At 38.6% G+C, this 15065-nt stretch overlaps 1 protein-coding gene across 1 annotated transcript in view; it reads left to right on the top strand.

Moving 5' to 3' along the window:
* The window catches only part of SYCP1 (synaptonemal complex protein 1), a 141192-nt gene that overhangs the window by 110757 nt on the left and 15370 nt on the right, over positions 1 to 15065 (top strand). Inside the window, exon 29 of the mRNA XM_069601483.1 lies at positions 11653 to 11712. Coding sequence (XP_069457584.1) covers positions 11653 to 11712 — 60 coding nt within the window. The remainder of the gene's footprint in view (positions 1 to 11652; positions 11713 to 15065) is intronic.

The raw sequence follows: 15065 nt of genomic DNA on the forward strand, positions 1-15065 counted from the left end.
TATGTTGGAATTTTTAGTAGTTTTTCTCCTGTAATTGAGATCTAATCTTATTGCATTGTGGTCAGAAAAGATTCTTGGAATGATTTCAATTTTTTTGAATTTACCAAGGCTAGATTTATGGCCCAGGATATGATTTGTCCTGGAGAAGGTTCTGTGTGTGCTTGAGAAAAAAGGTGAAATTCATTGTTTTGAGGTGAAATGTCCTATAGATATCAATTAGGTCTAACTGGTCTATTGCATCATTTAAAGTTTGTGTTTCCTTGTTAATTTTCTGTTTAGTTGATCTATCCATAGGTGTGAGTGGGGTATTAAAGTCTCCCACTATTATTGTGTTATTGTTAATTTCCCCTTTCATACTTATTAGCCAGAGAAGGCAATGGCACCCCACTCCAGTACGCTTGCCTGGAAAATCCCATGGACAGAGGAGCCTGGTGGGCTGCAGTCCATGGGGTTGCTAAGAGTCAGACACGACTGAGCGACTTCACTTTCACTTTTCACTTTCATGCATTGGAGAAGGAAATGGCAACCCAGTCCAGTGTTCTTGCCTGGAGAATCCCAGGGATGGGGGAGCCTGGTGAGCTTCCGTCTATGAGGTCGCAGAGTCGGACACAACTGAAGCAACTTAGCAGCAGCAGCAGCAGCAGCATACTTGTTAGCTTTTGCCTTACATGTTGCGGTGCTCCTAGGTTGCATGCATATATATTTATAATTGTTATATCTTCTTCTTGGATTGATCTTTTGATCATTATGTAGTGTCCTTCTTTGTCTCTTTTCACAGCCTTTGTTTTAAAGTCTATTTTATCTGATATGAGTATTGCTACTCCTGCTTTCTTTTGGTCTCTATTTGTGTGGAATATCTTTTTCCAGCCCTTCACTTTCAGTCGTATGTGTCCCTTGTTTTGAGGTGGGTGTCTTGTAGACAACATATATAGGGGTCTTGTTTTTGTATCCATTCAGCCAGTCTTTGTCTTTTGGTTGGGGCATTCAACCCATTTACATTTACGGTAATTATTGATAAATATGATCCCATTGCCATTTACTTTATTGTTTTGGGTTTGAGTTTATACACCCTTTCTGTGTTTCCTGTCTAGAGAAGATCCTTTAGCATTTGTTGGAGAGCTGGTTTGGTGGTGCTGAATTCTCTCAGCTTTTGCTTGTCTGTAAAGCTTTTGATTTCTCCTTCATATTTGAATGAGATCCTTGCTGGGTACAGTAATTTGGGCTGTAGGTTATTTTCTTTCATCACTCTAAGTATGTCTTTCCATTCCCTCCTGGCCTGAAGAGTTTCTATTGAAAAATCAGCTGTTATCCTTAAGGTAGTCCCCTTGTGTGTTATTTGTTGTTTTTCCCTTGCTGCTTTTACTGTTTGTTCTTTGTTTGATCTTTGTTAATTTGATTAATATGTGTCTTGGGTGTTTTGCCTTGGGTTTATCCTGTTTGGGACTCTCTGAGTTTCTTGGGACTTGGGTGATTATTTCCTTCCCCATTTCAGGGAAGTTTTCAACTATTATCTCCTCAGGTGTTTTCTCATGGTCTTTCTGTCTTCTTCTTCTGAGACTCCTATGATTCGAATGTTGGGGCATTTAACATTGTCCCAGAGGTCTCTGAGATTGTCCTCATTTCTTTTAATTCGTTTTTCTTTTTTCCTCTCTGTTTCATTTATTTCTGCCATTCTGTCTTCCACCTCACTTGTCCTATCTTCTGCCTCTGTTATTCTACTGTTGGTTCCCTCCAGAGTGTTTTTTTATCTCATTAATTGCATTATTCATTATATATTGACTCTTTTTTATTTCTTCTAGGTCCTTGTTAAACCTTTCTTGCATCTTCTCAATCCTTGTCTCCAGGCTATTTATCTGTAACTCCATTTTGTTTTCAAGATTTTGGATCATTTTTACTATCATTATTTGGAACTGTTTATCAGGTAGATTCCCTATCTATTCCTCTTTTGTTTGGTTTGGTGGGCATTTATCTTGTTCCTTTACCTTCTGGGTATTTCTCTGCCTCTTCATCTTGTTTATATTGCTGTGTTTGGGGTGGCTTTTCTGTGTTCTGGCAGTTTGTGGTTCCTCTTTATTGTGGAGTTTCCTAGCTGTGGGATTGGATGGGTAACTTGTCAAGGTTTCTTGGTTAGGGAAGCTTGTGTTGGTATTCTGGTGGGTGGAGCTGGATTTCTCTCTGGAGTGCAATGAAGTGTCCAGTAATGAGTTTTGAGATGTCAATGGATTTAGTGTGACTTTGGGCAGCCTGTATATTGAAGCTCAGGGCTATGTTCCTTTGTTTCTGGAGAATTTGCGTGGTATGTCTTGCTCTGGAACTTGTTGGCCCTTGGGTGGTGCTTGGTTTAGTGTAGGTATGGAGGTGTTTGATGAGCTCCTATCGATTAATGTTCCCTGGATTAGGAATTCTCTGGTGTTCTCAGGATTTGGACTTAAGCCTCCTGCCTCTGGTTTTCAGTCTTATTTTTACAGTAGCCTCAAGACTTCTCCATCTATACAGCACTGATAATAAAACATCTAGGTTAAAGATGAAAAGTTTCTCCACAGTGAGGGATACCCAGAGAGGTTCACAGAGTTACATGGAGAAGAGAAGAGAGAGGAGGGAAATAGAGGTGACCAGGAGGAGAAGGGGAATCAAAAGGGGAGAGAACAAGCTAGCCAGTAATCACTTACCTATGTGTTCTCCACAGTCTGGACCCCTCAGAGATGTTCACGGAGTTACATAGAGAAGAGAAGAGGGAGGAAGGAGACAGAGGTGGCTAGGAGGATAAAGGAGGGTATCAAAAGGAGAGAGACAGATCCAGCCAGTAATCAGTTCCCTAAGTGTTCTCCACAGTCCGGAACACACAAAGAGATTGACAGAGTTGGGTAGAGAAGAGAAGGGGGAGGGAGGAGATAGAGGCCACTTGGTGGAGAAAAAGGAGAGTCCAAAGAGGGAGAGAGCAGTCAAGCCAGTAATCTCGCTCCCAAGTAAAAATGGGTACTGAAGACTGAGTTCTTAAAGGTACAAAATTGATAACAAATACCCAAAATCAAAGATTAAAAATCTAGAGTAGAGGTTGGATTCTCAAAAATACAATATTAAAGGAAAAAAAGTCACAAAAATTATTAAAAAAATATATATGAAGTTTGCTTTAAAAAATAGGGGCTTTTTTTTTTACAAAGTAATAGTATGTTATAAAAATGAAAAAGGAGTAATACAGGGCTTAAAAAATTTAAATTTAAAGAATGATAATAGTAAAAATATATCTAGGACTTTCTCTGGTTGGTTGTGGACAGTGTGGGGTCAGTTCATTTTCAGATAGTTCCTTGATCCGGCTTATACTTCTCAAGACCTATAGGTCCCTTCCTATGTAGTTGGGTGCTAACTACAGGGTTTTAATCTATTGCACCTGTCACTTCTAAGACGGTTCCCTCTGTTTTAGCTTCTTCTGTTTGCTGGTCTCTTCGGTGTCTAATTTCTGCCCTGACACAAGGGGGCGGTGGTGGTCACTTTTTTAAGCTCACTTGTTCAGACGTGCTATGGGGAGGGAGGAACGCTGCAAACAAATAACCCTGGGTGTGCTTGCAGTGTCTCGGCCACACTGGGTTTGCCCCCGCTCATGGCGTGTGTGCTTTCCCAGTCTACACTGCTTAGGCTCTAGGTTGCTCTACTGGGAACTGTCTGAGGCAGGCCCTGAGTTGTATGTACCTCCCAGGTCTAAGCCACTCAGGTTCAGGTACTCAGGTACTCCACAAAGGCGCAGACTTGGTTGGGCCTGCATTTTGTGCCCTTCCCAGGTCCGAGCAGCTCAGGTGACCAGGTGTTTGGTGAGTGCGGTCGCTGTGACTTATCGCCTCCTTCATCCCTGCTGCCTGGTTTTCTGGGTGTACAACCGGCGCACCATCTCAGGCGGATGTCGATGGTCCAGAATCCCAAGAATTCTTGGTTAGCAACGAAGCCTACTTGGAGTTTAGCGGATGATGTCTCTCTGGGTTCACGATTGCCCCCTTCCATCTCTGGCTGCCCTTGCCTGCCTGTCTCTGGCGGGAGATAGGCCGGTCTGCAGCCGGCTAACTCTGCTTAGTCCTTTGTTCTGTGAGCAGGCCTGGCGATGTCTTAGGGGCTTTTTGCAGGGTAGCTATCCCACAGTCTGGTTTGCTATCTCAAGTTAGGTTCCTCAGATTGCCCTCAGGGCATTCAGGCCCGGTCCTTACTCTAAGCAGTGCAGCTGGTGCCTCCCTCCCCAGCCGCTTGCTAGTGGCTGATATGGCGTCTGGGCTGCTTCTCCTCTGGGAGTTACCGTTGGGCATATAATCTGTGGGTTTTAATTATTTATTTATTTTTCCTCCCAGTTATGTTGCCCTCTGAGGTTCCAAGGCTCGCCACAGACTTGCCAGTGAGAGTGTTTCCTGGTGTTTGGAAACTTCTCTCTTTTTTAAGACTCCCTTCCTGGGACGGATCTCCATCCCTACTTCTTTTGTCTCTCTTTTTATCTTTTATATTTTTTCCTGCCTCCTTTCAAAGACAATGGGCTGCTTTTCTGGGTGCCTGATGTCCTCTGCTGGCATTCAGAAGTTGTTTTGTGGAATTTACTCAGCGTTCAAATATTCTTTTGATGAATTTGTGGGGGAGAAAGTGGTCTCCCCATCCTGTTCCTCCACCATCTTAGGACCACCTCCTACTTATTTTTTAATATTGAGTTTTAGGAGTTCTTTATGTATTCTAGATACAAATCTCTTATCTGATATAAGATTTTTAAATATTTTCTCCCATTTTTTGAATTGTCTTTTCAGTTTCTTGATGGTATCAATTGTAGTACAAAGTCTATAATTTTGATTAGATTCAACTTCAAGTCTTAGGAGAAATCCTAGTTTGTCATGACATATAGCCTTCTTTATACTCTGTGAGATTTGGTTTGCTAGTATTTTGTTGAGGATTTTTTTATATCTATATTCATATCAAAGATTGGTCTGTGGTTATTTTTTGGTGATTGTTTTGTCCTTAGGCTTCACGTGTTTTAACAAACTATGTGAAGCCTTGGAGCCCATATGTCTTTCTGACAGGTTAAGCTGTAGTTATTCATTTTTGCCATTTTTCCAGTCTCTCTTCCAAGCTATATTTCCTCACTCACCAAATTTTATGAGGAAAAAGACAAGAATATCATGATTTGGTATACCCTACTTATAAGTGGTGGCAGGCAGCCACATATATAAGGACAAAATTCACATGGTTTTTCAATGAATCTCTTATTTTTTGTTTTCTGCTCCTTCAGGGGAATCTTTTCTTCTTTTTTACATTTTGTCTTTGTCTCTTATGTTTTACTTATTGGCACGGATAATTAGTTCTTTATTGGTATGGTTGTTATGCTTTTTTGTCCAGATGATAGAGACTAAAGTGATAAAATCTAGTGATTTTTCTTTCATTTCCTAGGCTTCTTTTTCCTGCACTGCCTACATATCCCCTCAGATCTTTTCTTATCAAATCCAGGTATATTAGTGACAGTTATTCTCATTATTATATGTATTGACTTTCACTAATACCATGTAAGTAATGATTAGGTTAGTAGCCACATTGAATCAAATCAGCCCAGTACTCTGATCAGCACAACACAAATCAGACAGTACTGTGTCTTGCCTGATGAACCTTCACTAGAATTGGAAGATTATGGCCTGATATGGCATGTTTCTGTCGTTGAATTCATTTTTGCCAGTTCTTAACCACTTTCCTTTCCTTTTGTGTTTTTTGTTGGTTTAGAGAGAGGAAGATTTTATAATCTGGATTTACTCTTCCACCCTTACAAAGAAGTTTGATCTACTGTATCAATTATTTTTTTGACATCTACTTTGTTATATATTTTTAATTTTTGATAAATTATAAACTGAAAGAAGGCATTAAGGGTTTATTACTGTTTTGTTTCTCTTCCTGTTGAGTTTTTAACCAATTTTACTTTATGTGTTTTGATGAATACTATTCATTGTGTAAAAGTTTATACTGATTAATTGCTCCTTGTAAATGGTTATCTTTTATTTTTGCCCTTTTTGCTTTAAGGTCAGCTTTGCCCGATATTCCTGTTGTGATCTTTTCTTTTTATACTTGGTGGTTTTATATGTTTTTGTCTATTTCTTATTAACCTTAATGGAGTCTTATATGAGAACTCTCTTTAACAGCTTAGTTTTCCTGATAGTATTTATTGATATGATATATATTTTAAACTTATTCTTGCATTTTTAGAATGAACTCCGGTTGTTCATGAAGTATTTGTAATGTGATGCTACTTTATGTTTGCTATGTTTTTATTGAATACTTTTATATTGATATTTATAAGATAGAATGGTTGTAGTTTTGGTTTTAAATTCATGGTAAAAATATGTATCAGTATACTTACTATTCATCTTAACATGTTTTAAGTGTATAGATTAGTAGGTTTAAGAATATAGATGTTGTACAGTAGATCTCTAGAACTTTTTAACTTGTAAAACTGAAAGTCTAAATCCATTAAACACTACCTTACAACCGCCTTTTTTCTCTGTTTCTATGATTTTAATTACCATTCATTATTTGTCCTTCTGTAACTGGATTACTTCAGTTAGCATAATGTCTTAAGATTCATCCATGTTGTAGCATGTGACAAAATTTCCTTCTTTTGTTCAGTCGTTCAGTGGTGTCCAACTTTTTGCAACCCCATAGACTGCAAAACGCCAGGTTTTCCTGTCCTTCACCATCTCTTGGAGCTTGCTCAAACTCATGTCCATTGAGTTGGTGATACCGTACAGTCATCTTGTCCTTCCTTCCCTCCCCTCTCTCTCTCTCTGTGTCTCTTTCTTCTTCCCTCTCTCTCTCATTACTTTTTTAAGGCTGCCTAATATTCCATATTTGGATCATCAAAAAGGCAAGAGAGTTCCAGAAAAACATCTGTTTCTGCTTTATTGACTGCCAAAGCCTTTGACTGTGTGGATCACAATAAACTGTGGAAAATTCTGAAAGAGATGGGAATCCCAGACCACCTGACCTGCCTTTTGAGAAACCTATATGCAGGTCAGGAAGCAAAAGTTAGAACTGGACATGGAACAACAGACTGGTTCTAAATAGGAAAAGGAGTACGTCAAGGCTGTATATTGTCACCCTGCTTATTTAACTTCTATGCAGAGTACATTATGAGAAACACTGGGCTGGAAGAAGCACAAGCTGGAATCAAGACTGCTGGGAGAAATATCAGTAACCTCATATATGCAGATGACACCACTCTTATGGCAGAAAGTGAAGAGGAACTAAAAAGCCTCTTGATGAAAGTGAAAGAGGAGAGTGAAAAAGTTGGCTTAAAGCTCAACATTCAGAAAACGAAGATCATGGCATCTGGTCCCATCACTTCATGGGAACTAGATGGGGAAACAGTGGAAACAGTGTCAGACTTTATTTTTGGGGCTCCAAAATCACTGCAGATGGTGATTGCAACCATGAAATTAAAAGACGCTTACTCCTTGGAAAAAGAGTTATGACCAACCTAGATATCATATTCAGAAGCAGAGATGCCGACTAAGGTCTGTCTACAAGGCTATGGTTTTTCCAGTGGTCATGTATGGATGTGAGAGTTGGACTGTGAAGAAAGCTGAGCACTAAAGAATTGATGCTTTTGAACTGTGGTGTTGGAGAAGACTCTTGAGAGTCCCTTGGACTGCAGGGAGATCCAACCAGTGCATTCTGAAGGAGATCAGCCCTGGGATTTCTTTGGAGGGAATGATGCTGAAGCTGAAACTCCAGTACTTTGGCCACCTCATGCGAAGAGTTGACTCATTGGAAAAGACTCATGCTGGGAGGGATTGGGGGCAGAAGAAGGGGCCGACAGAGGATGAGATGGCTGGATGGCATCACTGACGCGATGGACGTGAGTTTGAGTGAACTCCAGGAGTTGGTGATGGACAGGGAGGCCTGGTGTGCTGCTATTCATGGGGTCGCAAAGTGTCAGACACAACTGAGTGACTGAGTTGAACTGAACTGAACTGAACTGAATATTCCATTACATGTATATATCACATATTCTTTATCCATTCATCTGTGATGAAAATTTGGGCTGCTTTTACCTCTTGGCTATTGTCATTAATGTTTTAATGAACAGAGGTATGCAGATATCTCTTGGAGATCCTGCTTTGAATTCTTTTGGATATATATCGCCAAAGTAGGATTCTTGGATCATATGGTAATTCTAATATTAATTTTTTGAGGAACCACTGTACAGTTTTCCATAGCAACTGTACCATTTTTCATTCCTACTAATAATGTGCAAGGATTCCAGTTTCTCTGCATCCTTGCCAACACTTATTTTCTATTACTTTGATAGTGATCATCCTAATGAATGTGAAGTGTTAGCTCATTGTACTTTTGATTTGCATTTCTCATATAGTTAGTGATATTGGGCATCTTTTCATAAGTTTGTTGGCCATTTGTATATCGTCTTTGGAGAACTGTCTGTTCATATCTTTTGCCCATTTTAAAATTACTTGGTTTTTTTGGTTGAGTTTTAGGAGTTTCTTGCATATTCTAGATTCCTGACCCTTGCATAGTCTGGATTATTAACCCTTATCAGTATGATATATGTTTTAATCATGTTTTTGTCATTTTATATTACATTAATATAATGATATAAATATAATAATTATTTTATTTTTCTCTGAATTATGTGTGTGTGTATCTTTGGTTGATTTGGGAGGTGTGTATAGTCTTTTTAATTATTTTATTGGTGGTTGTTGTTCAGTCACCCAGTCGTGTCCCACTCTTTGTGACCCCCACGGACTGCAGCACGCCAGGCCTCCCTGTCCCTCACCATTTCCCGGAGTTTGTCCAAGTTTATGTTTGTTGCATCGGTAATACCATCCAGCCATCTCATCCTCTGATGCCCTCTTCTCCTTCTACCCTCAATCTTTCCCAGCATCAGGGTCTTTTCCAATGAGTCAGTTCTTCGCATCAGACGACCAAAATACTGGAGCTTCAGCTTCAGTATCAATCCTTCCAATTAGTATTCAGGGTTGATTTCCTTTAAGATTGAAGGGTTTGATCTCCTTGCTGTAAAGGGACTTTCAGGACTCTTCTCCAGCACCCTAGTTTGAAGACAGCGGAGGCATTTTACTGGTTACCTTTATGTTTTTAAACAATAAATTGAACACTTTCTCCTACTGCCTATTCTTATATATATATATATATATATATATATATATAAAATTATGTTTTATTATTTTATATTATCAAGATTAATCTGACTTTTTGTAACCTCATGGACTGTAGCTCAACAGGCTCCTCTGTCCATGGAATTCTCCAGGCAAGAATACTGGAGTGGGTAGCCATTCCCTTCTCCAGGGGATCTTCCTGACTAGGGATTAAACTGTGGTCTCCTGCATTGCAGACAGATTACTGTCGAGACACCAGGGAAGCCTGATAAAAGCACAATTCCAGTATTTAAGTTGAACTCATGTTTTATATGAAACTTTTTCTTAGTTTTCAATTTTGATCCTAGTCAATAAGCCAATATTCCCTGTGGCTCAGATGGTAAAGAATCTGCCTAAAATTCAGGAGACCCAGGTTCGATCCCTGGGTTGGGAAGATCCCCTAGAGTAGGAAATGGCAATCCACTCCTGTGTGCTTGCTTAGAGAATTCTGTGGACAGAGGAGCCTGGTGGGCTATATAGTCCATGGGATTGCAAAGAGTCAGATATGGCTGAGCAGCTAGTACTTTGGCTTTCATAATATGCCAATTCTGATTTTGACCTCTTTTACATACCAATCAATATGAAGAAATTGTTAGTGGATGATAGTCTTAGCTTCTACTTAAAATATGTTGACTTTGTGAGACTGTGCTAAATCACCTTTCCTGTGTCTTTCATCTCTTGATGGTGCCTTACTCTGCCTAGTGAGATGTGGTATTTTGTATATTTGTCTATATTCTTGATATGGAAAGAGAGTTTTAAAGTCTTCCAGTTGGTCCTTCCAAATGTAAAAAATCTCACTCTGTATTCAGAACTAATATGGTGATTATGCCACTTACTGAGTTTATCTATTCAACTGTATACTCAGGATCTAAAGAAATTATCACAGAATAGGTTTATGGTTCCATGGGCTCACCATGAGGTGGACTTAGATTAAATGTATTTATCACCCCAAAACACCTGCGCTCAAGCTAGTGAGTGAAAAAATAGTAACATTATGGGTTATAAGAGTTGGTGTTAGCTGATAGTTAATATCCAATTACCAAAATTCAGTATGTATTTCTGATATTATTGCAAAATCCGTCTTTTAATTTAGAAGGTTCTAGGTTTATAAATTTATTCAGGTCTGAAAGGTGAGCACAAGGCTGTCATACTCTACTCCTGTACCTCAAGTCAGTCCTTTCTTTGCCAGTCCATATTACAGGCATTTTTTAGTTACTCATTAAATAGGGACCTTAGTGGACTGCCCATTAGTTTAGGGAACTCATGATCAGTTAGATACTACCAGAGAAGCACCTTTGGATATGAGCTAATCCATACCTTGGAAACACATGTTGTATTAGAACAGACTGTACTAAGATCTCCAGACCTGCAGAAGTCAGAGTCAGAGAAAGTACAGTTTAGGAAGGTGCTTTCTCCATTCTGTCCTCTAGAAGCTGAGATGTGTATTCTGAGAGTCAGTGTAATTTAGCCAGTTTAGAGGATATACTTTATCCTAGAAGACTGCATTTCATACCCACAGAGTAGATGTCAATTGTGATAACTGAAGATCAACTATCGCCAGTTGATAGGATACATAATAAGAACAGTGACTACTGTTATATCAGCTTATTGCCAGCTTCTTTCATGGTGAAGTGTATTGTCTGGTTAGGAGCAACGTTTTAGGAGAGATAGCATGGTGTACACAAGACGTTCAGTGAGTGCAGATATTGGCATAGGCATCATGGGCAGCCAAAGCAGGTTTGCCTAAAGTTGTACATGTGCATTGAAACTTCTCCTTCTCTGACACCTGTAAGGCTCCTTGAGGCTGTAACCATTCTGTTTTCTAGATGAGTATCATATTAAAGGCATTGTACATATTATTTTTTTTTAGGCCAGGGTTAATTTTTCCTTTTTTCCCCTACTGAATGTACATACACTGATCTCTAACAGAATATATTATTTCCTGGAGTACTAGAGAAATTATATATTATTTTATAACTATTTTGTACTTTTTTGTAACTTTCTTTTTATTGCTCATCGCTGTTCATCTCATGTTGAAAATTGATTATTCAGTGTTCAACTGAATTGCTTTTCTTAATACACAAAAAATAAGTGTATTCTGCCTCTAAAGGTTCATAATATTTTGGATCTCTTTGCAGCTCTTTATAGCTAGTTAATTGTGTATATCCCTTACTTTATAAGCTGATCCATGCACTTCATTTTACAAATGAAAAAGCTGAGATTTGGTGTCTTAAAAGACTTACTCAAGAGTTCAGAGGTACCTGCCAGAGAAGATCAGAATTTTTTAAAAAAGATAATCAAAATCAAATAACATACTTCTGTAGAAAGGAAGTAATTTTTTTCTTTTCATTGTTTTTTAAGATTTAGAAGGCAGGATTCTTTATTAGTATTTCCTAGGGAAGATTTGATAATAGGAACGTTAATTTTTATAATAGTAGTGACTACATTGTATGTACTTGATATTCATTTTTAATAGGAAGAACTCAAAAGAGAGATGAAAGAAAACACAGTTACTGTCAAAGAAAAAAAAGACAAGGTAAGAGTTTTATATAATTCTCATAAATTTCTTTATAACCATTTTGTTTTCTAACATCTATTTAGTAAATTTTTTGTCATAAATTGGGAAATAACATCAAAAATATATCACACAAAAGATGTGGTACCAACATAAAATGGAATAGTACTCAGCCATAGAAAAGAACAAAATAATACCATTTGCAGCAATGGACCTAGAGATTGTCATACTGAATGAAGTCAGAGAAAGAACTACACATATGGTCACTTATATGTGGAATCTAAAAAGAGGCTATAAATGAACTTATCTACAAAACAAAAATAGAGTTACAGATGTAGAAATTAAATCTATGATTACCAGGGAGTAAGGGGTTGGACTGTGAAGAAGTCTGAGCGCCGAAGAATTGATGCTTTTGAACTGTGGTATTGGAGAAGACTCTTGAGAGTCCCTTGAACTGCAAGGAGATCCAACCAGTGCATTCTGAAGATCAGCCCTGGGATTTCTTTGGAAGGAATGATGCTAAAACTGAAACTCCAGTACTTTGGCCACCTCATGCAAAGAGACTCATTGGAAAAGACTTTGATGCTGGGAGGGATTGGGGGCAGGAGGAGAAGGGGACGACAGAGGATGAGATGGCTGGATGGCATCACTGACTCGATGGACATGAGTCTGAGTGAACTCCGGGAGTTGGTGATGGACAGGGGGGCCTGGCGTGCTGTGATTAATGGGGTCACAAAGAGTCGGACACGACTGAGCGACTGAACTGAACTGAACTGAAGGGGTTGGAAAGGGATAAATTGGAAGATTGGAATTGATATATATGCACTGCTGCTACTTGCTAAGTCACTTCAGTCGTGTCCGACTCTGTGCGACCCCATAGATGGCAGCCCACCAGGCTCCTCCATCCCTGGGATTCTCCAGGCAAGAACACTGGAGTGGGTTGCCATTTCCTTCTCCAGTGCATGAAAGTGAAAAGTGAAAGTGAAGTCGCTCAGTTGTGTCTGACTCTTTGCGACCCAATGGATTACAGCCTACCAGGATCCTCCACCCATGGGATTTTCCAGACAAGAGTACTGGAGTGAGTTGCCATTGCCTTCTCCGATATGCACACTGCTATATATAAAATAGATAACTAATAAAGACCTCCTATATAGCTCAGGGACTTCTGCTGTAATGGCCTATATGGGAAAAGAATCTAAACAAGATTGGATATATGCATATGCATACATATAACAGATTCACTTTGCTATACACCTGAAACTAACACAATGTTATAAATCAACTATACCCCCCAAAATTTTTTAAAAACTATATATCACACAATTTCATTTCCAAAATTGTTTCTTTATTAATCCAAAAGCATTAGCTAAAACATTTCAAAGCATCTGTCATTTGGAAATTTAGAGAAGATTTTAATCTTTAAAAATTTTTATTATAGTATTAAATTAGGTACATTTGTGTTTCTTTCTTGAGAAATTTCCAGTGTTAGAGGGAAACCATTTCATTTAAAAATTCTAAAGCTCATGTTTAGATTATGTCTAATTTTGAGTTTTTGAGAGGGCTAAACAAATCACATCTTGCTTCTTAAATCTGAACCAGTTGAGAAAGATGGTGAAAATCAAAATAGTATCTTTTCAGTTCAGTTCAGTTCAGTCGCTCAGTCGTGTCTGACTCTTTGCGACCTCATGAACCATACCACGCCAGGCCTCCCTGTCCCTCACCATCTCCCGGAGTCCACCCAAACCCATGTCCATCGAGTCGGTGATGCCATCAGCCATCTCATCCTCTGTCATCCTCTTCTCCTCCTGCCCTTAGTCTTTCCCAGCATCAGGGTCTTTTCAAATGAGTCAGCTCTTCGCATCAGGTGGCCAAAGTATTGGAGTTTCAGCTTCAACATCAGTCCTTCATCTTTATTATTGATAAACAATATTGGATAATGTGGCTTATATTTGAAAAAAACAGGATTTCTTAATCCTGAAATCCCAAATTAAACAAGTTTATCTACTCTTGTCATAGATAGAGCTGGATTAGGACAAGTCTACCCACTTGAATGACCTGCTCTTTTAAGATACATGGCATAGAGGAGAATGTGTGCTTCCTCAGTTACCCAAGGGGAGAAATAACGAAGAGGCTGAACTATATGTCCACAATTAATCATTCCATATTCAGCAATCCTGTTAAGTCATTGCTCTTCCCCTAAGGAAGCAGAGAGAGGTTAGAAATGTTCCCTGCACATGAAAGGAAGCATCAAGTATGAAAAAGGAAGGTTATATTCAGCTGCTAATATATTTGGTAATATAGGATTATTACAGAAGAGTGTTCTTCATAGATAGCTTTTATTATGTTGAGATATGTTCCTTCTATTCCTGCTTTCTGGAGAGTTTTTATCATAAATGGATGTTGAATTTTGTCAAAGGCCTTCTCTGCATCTATTGAGATAATCATATGGTTTTTATTTTTCAATTTGTTAATGTGGTGAATTACATTGATTGATTTGCGGATATTGAAGAATCCTTGCATCCCTGGGATAAAGCCCACTTGGTCATGATGTATGATCTTTTTAATGTGTTGTTGGATTCTGATTGCTAGAATTTTGTTGAGGATTTTTGCATCTATGTTCATCAGAGATATTGGCCTGTAGTTTTCTTTTTTTGTGACATCTTTGTCAGGTTTTGGTATTAGGGTGATGGTGGCCTCATAGAATGAGTTTGGAAGTTTACCTTCCTCTGCAATTTTCTGGAAGAGTTTGAGTAGGATAGGTGTTAGCTCTTCTCGAAATTTTTGGTAGAATTCAGCTGTGAAGCCATCTGGACCTGGGCTTTTGTTTGCTGGAAGATTTCTGATTACAGTATCAATTTCCGTGCTTGTGATGGGTCTGTTAAGATTTTCTATTTCTTCCTGGTTCAGTTTTGGAAAATTGTACTTTTCTAAGAATTTGTCCATTTCTTCCACGTTGTCCATTTTATTGGCATACAACTGCTGATAGTAGTCTCTTATGATCCTTTGTATTTCTGTGTTGTCTGTTGTGATCTCTCCATTTTCATTTCTAATTTTATTGATTTGATTTTTCTCTCTTTGCTTCTTGATGAGTCTGGCTAATGGTTTGTCAATTTTATTTATCCTTTCAAAGAACCAGCTTTTGGCTTTGTTGATTTTTGTTATGGTCTCTTTTGTTTCTTTTGCATTTATTTCTGCCCTAATTTTTAAGATTTCTTTCCTTCTACTAACTCTGGGGTTCTCCCCTAAAGTCAGGAACAAGACAAGGGTGTCCACTTTCACCGCTACTATTCAACATAGTTCTGGAAGTTTTGGCCACAGCAATCAGAGCAGAAAAAGAAATAAAAGGAATCCAAATTGGAAAAGAAGAAGTAAAA

Source organism: Ovis canadensis, chromosome 1, assembly GCF_042477335.2.
Source record: "Ovis canadensis isolate MfBH-ARS-UI-01 breed Bighorn chromosome 1, ARS-UI_OviCan_v2, whole genome shotgun sequence".
NCBI classification, from domain to species: Eukaryota; Metazoa; Chordata; class Mammalia; order Artiodactyla; family Bovidae; genus Ovis; species Ovis canadensis.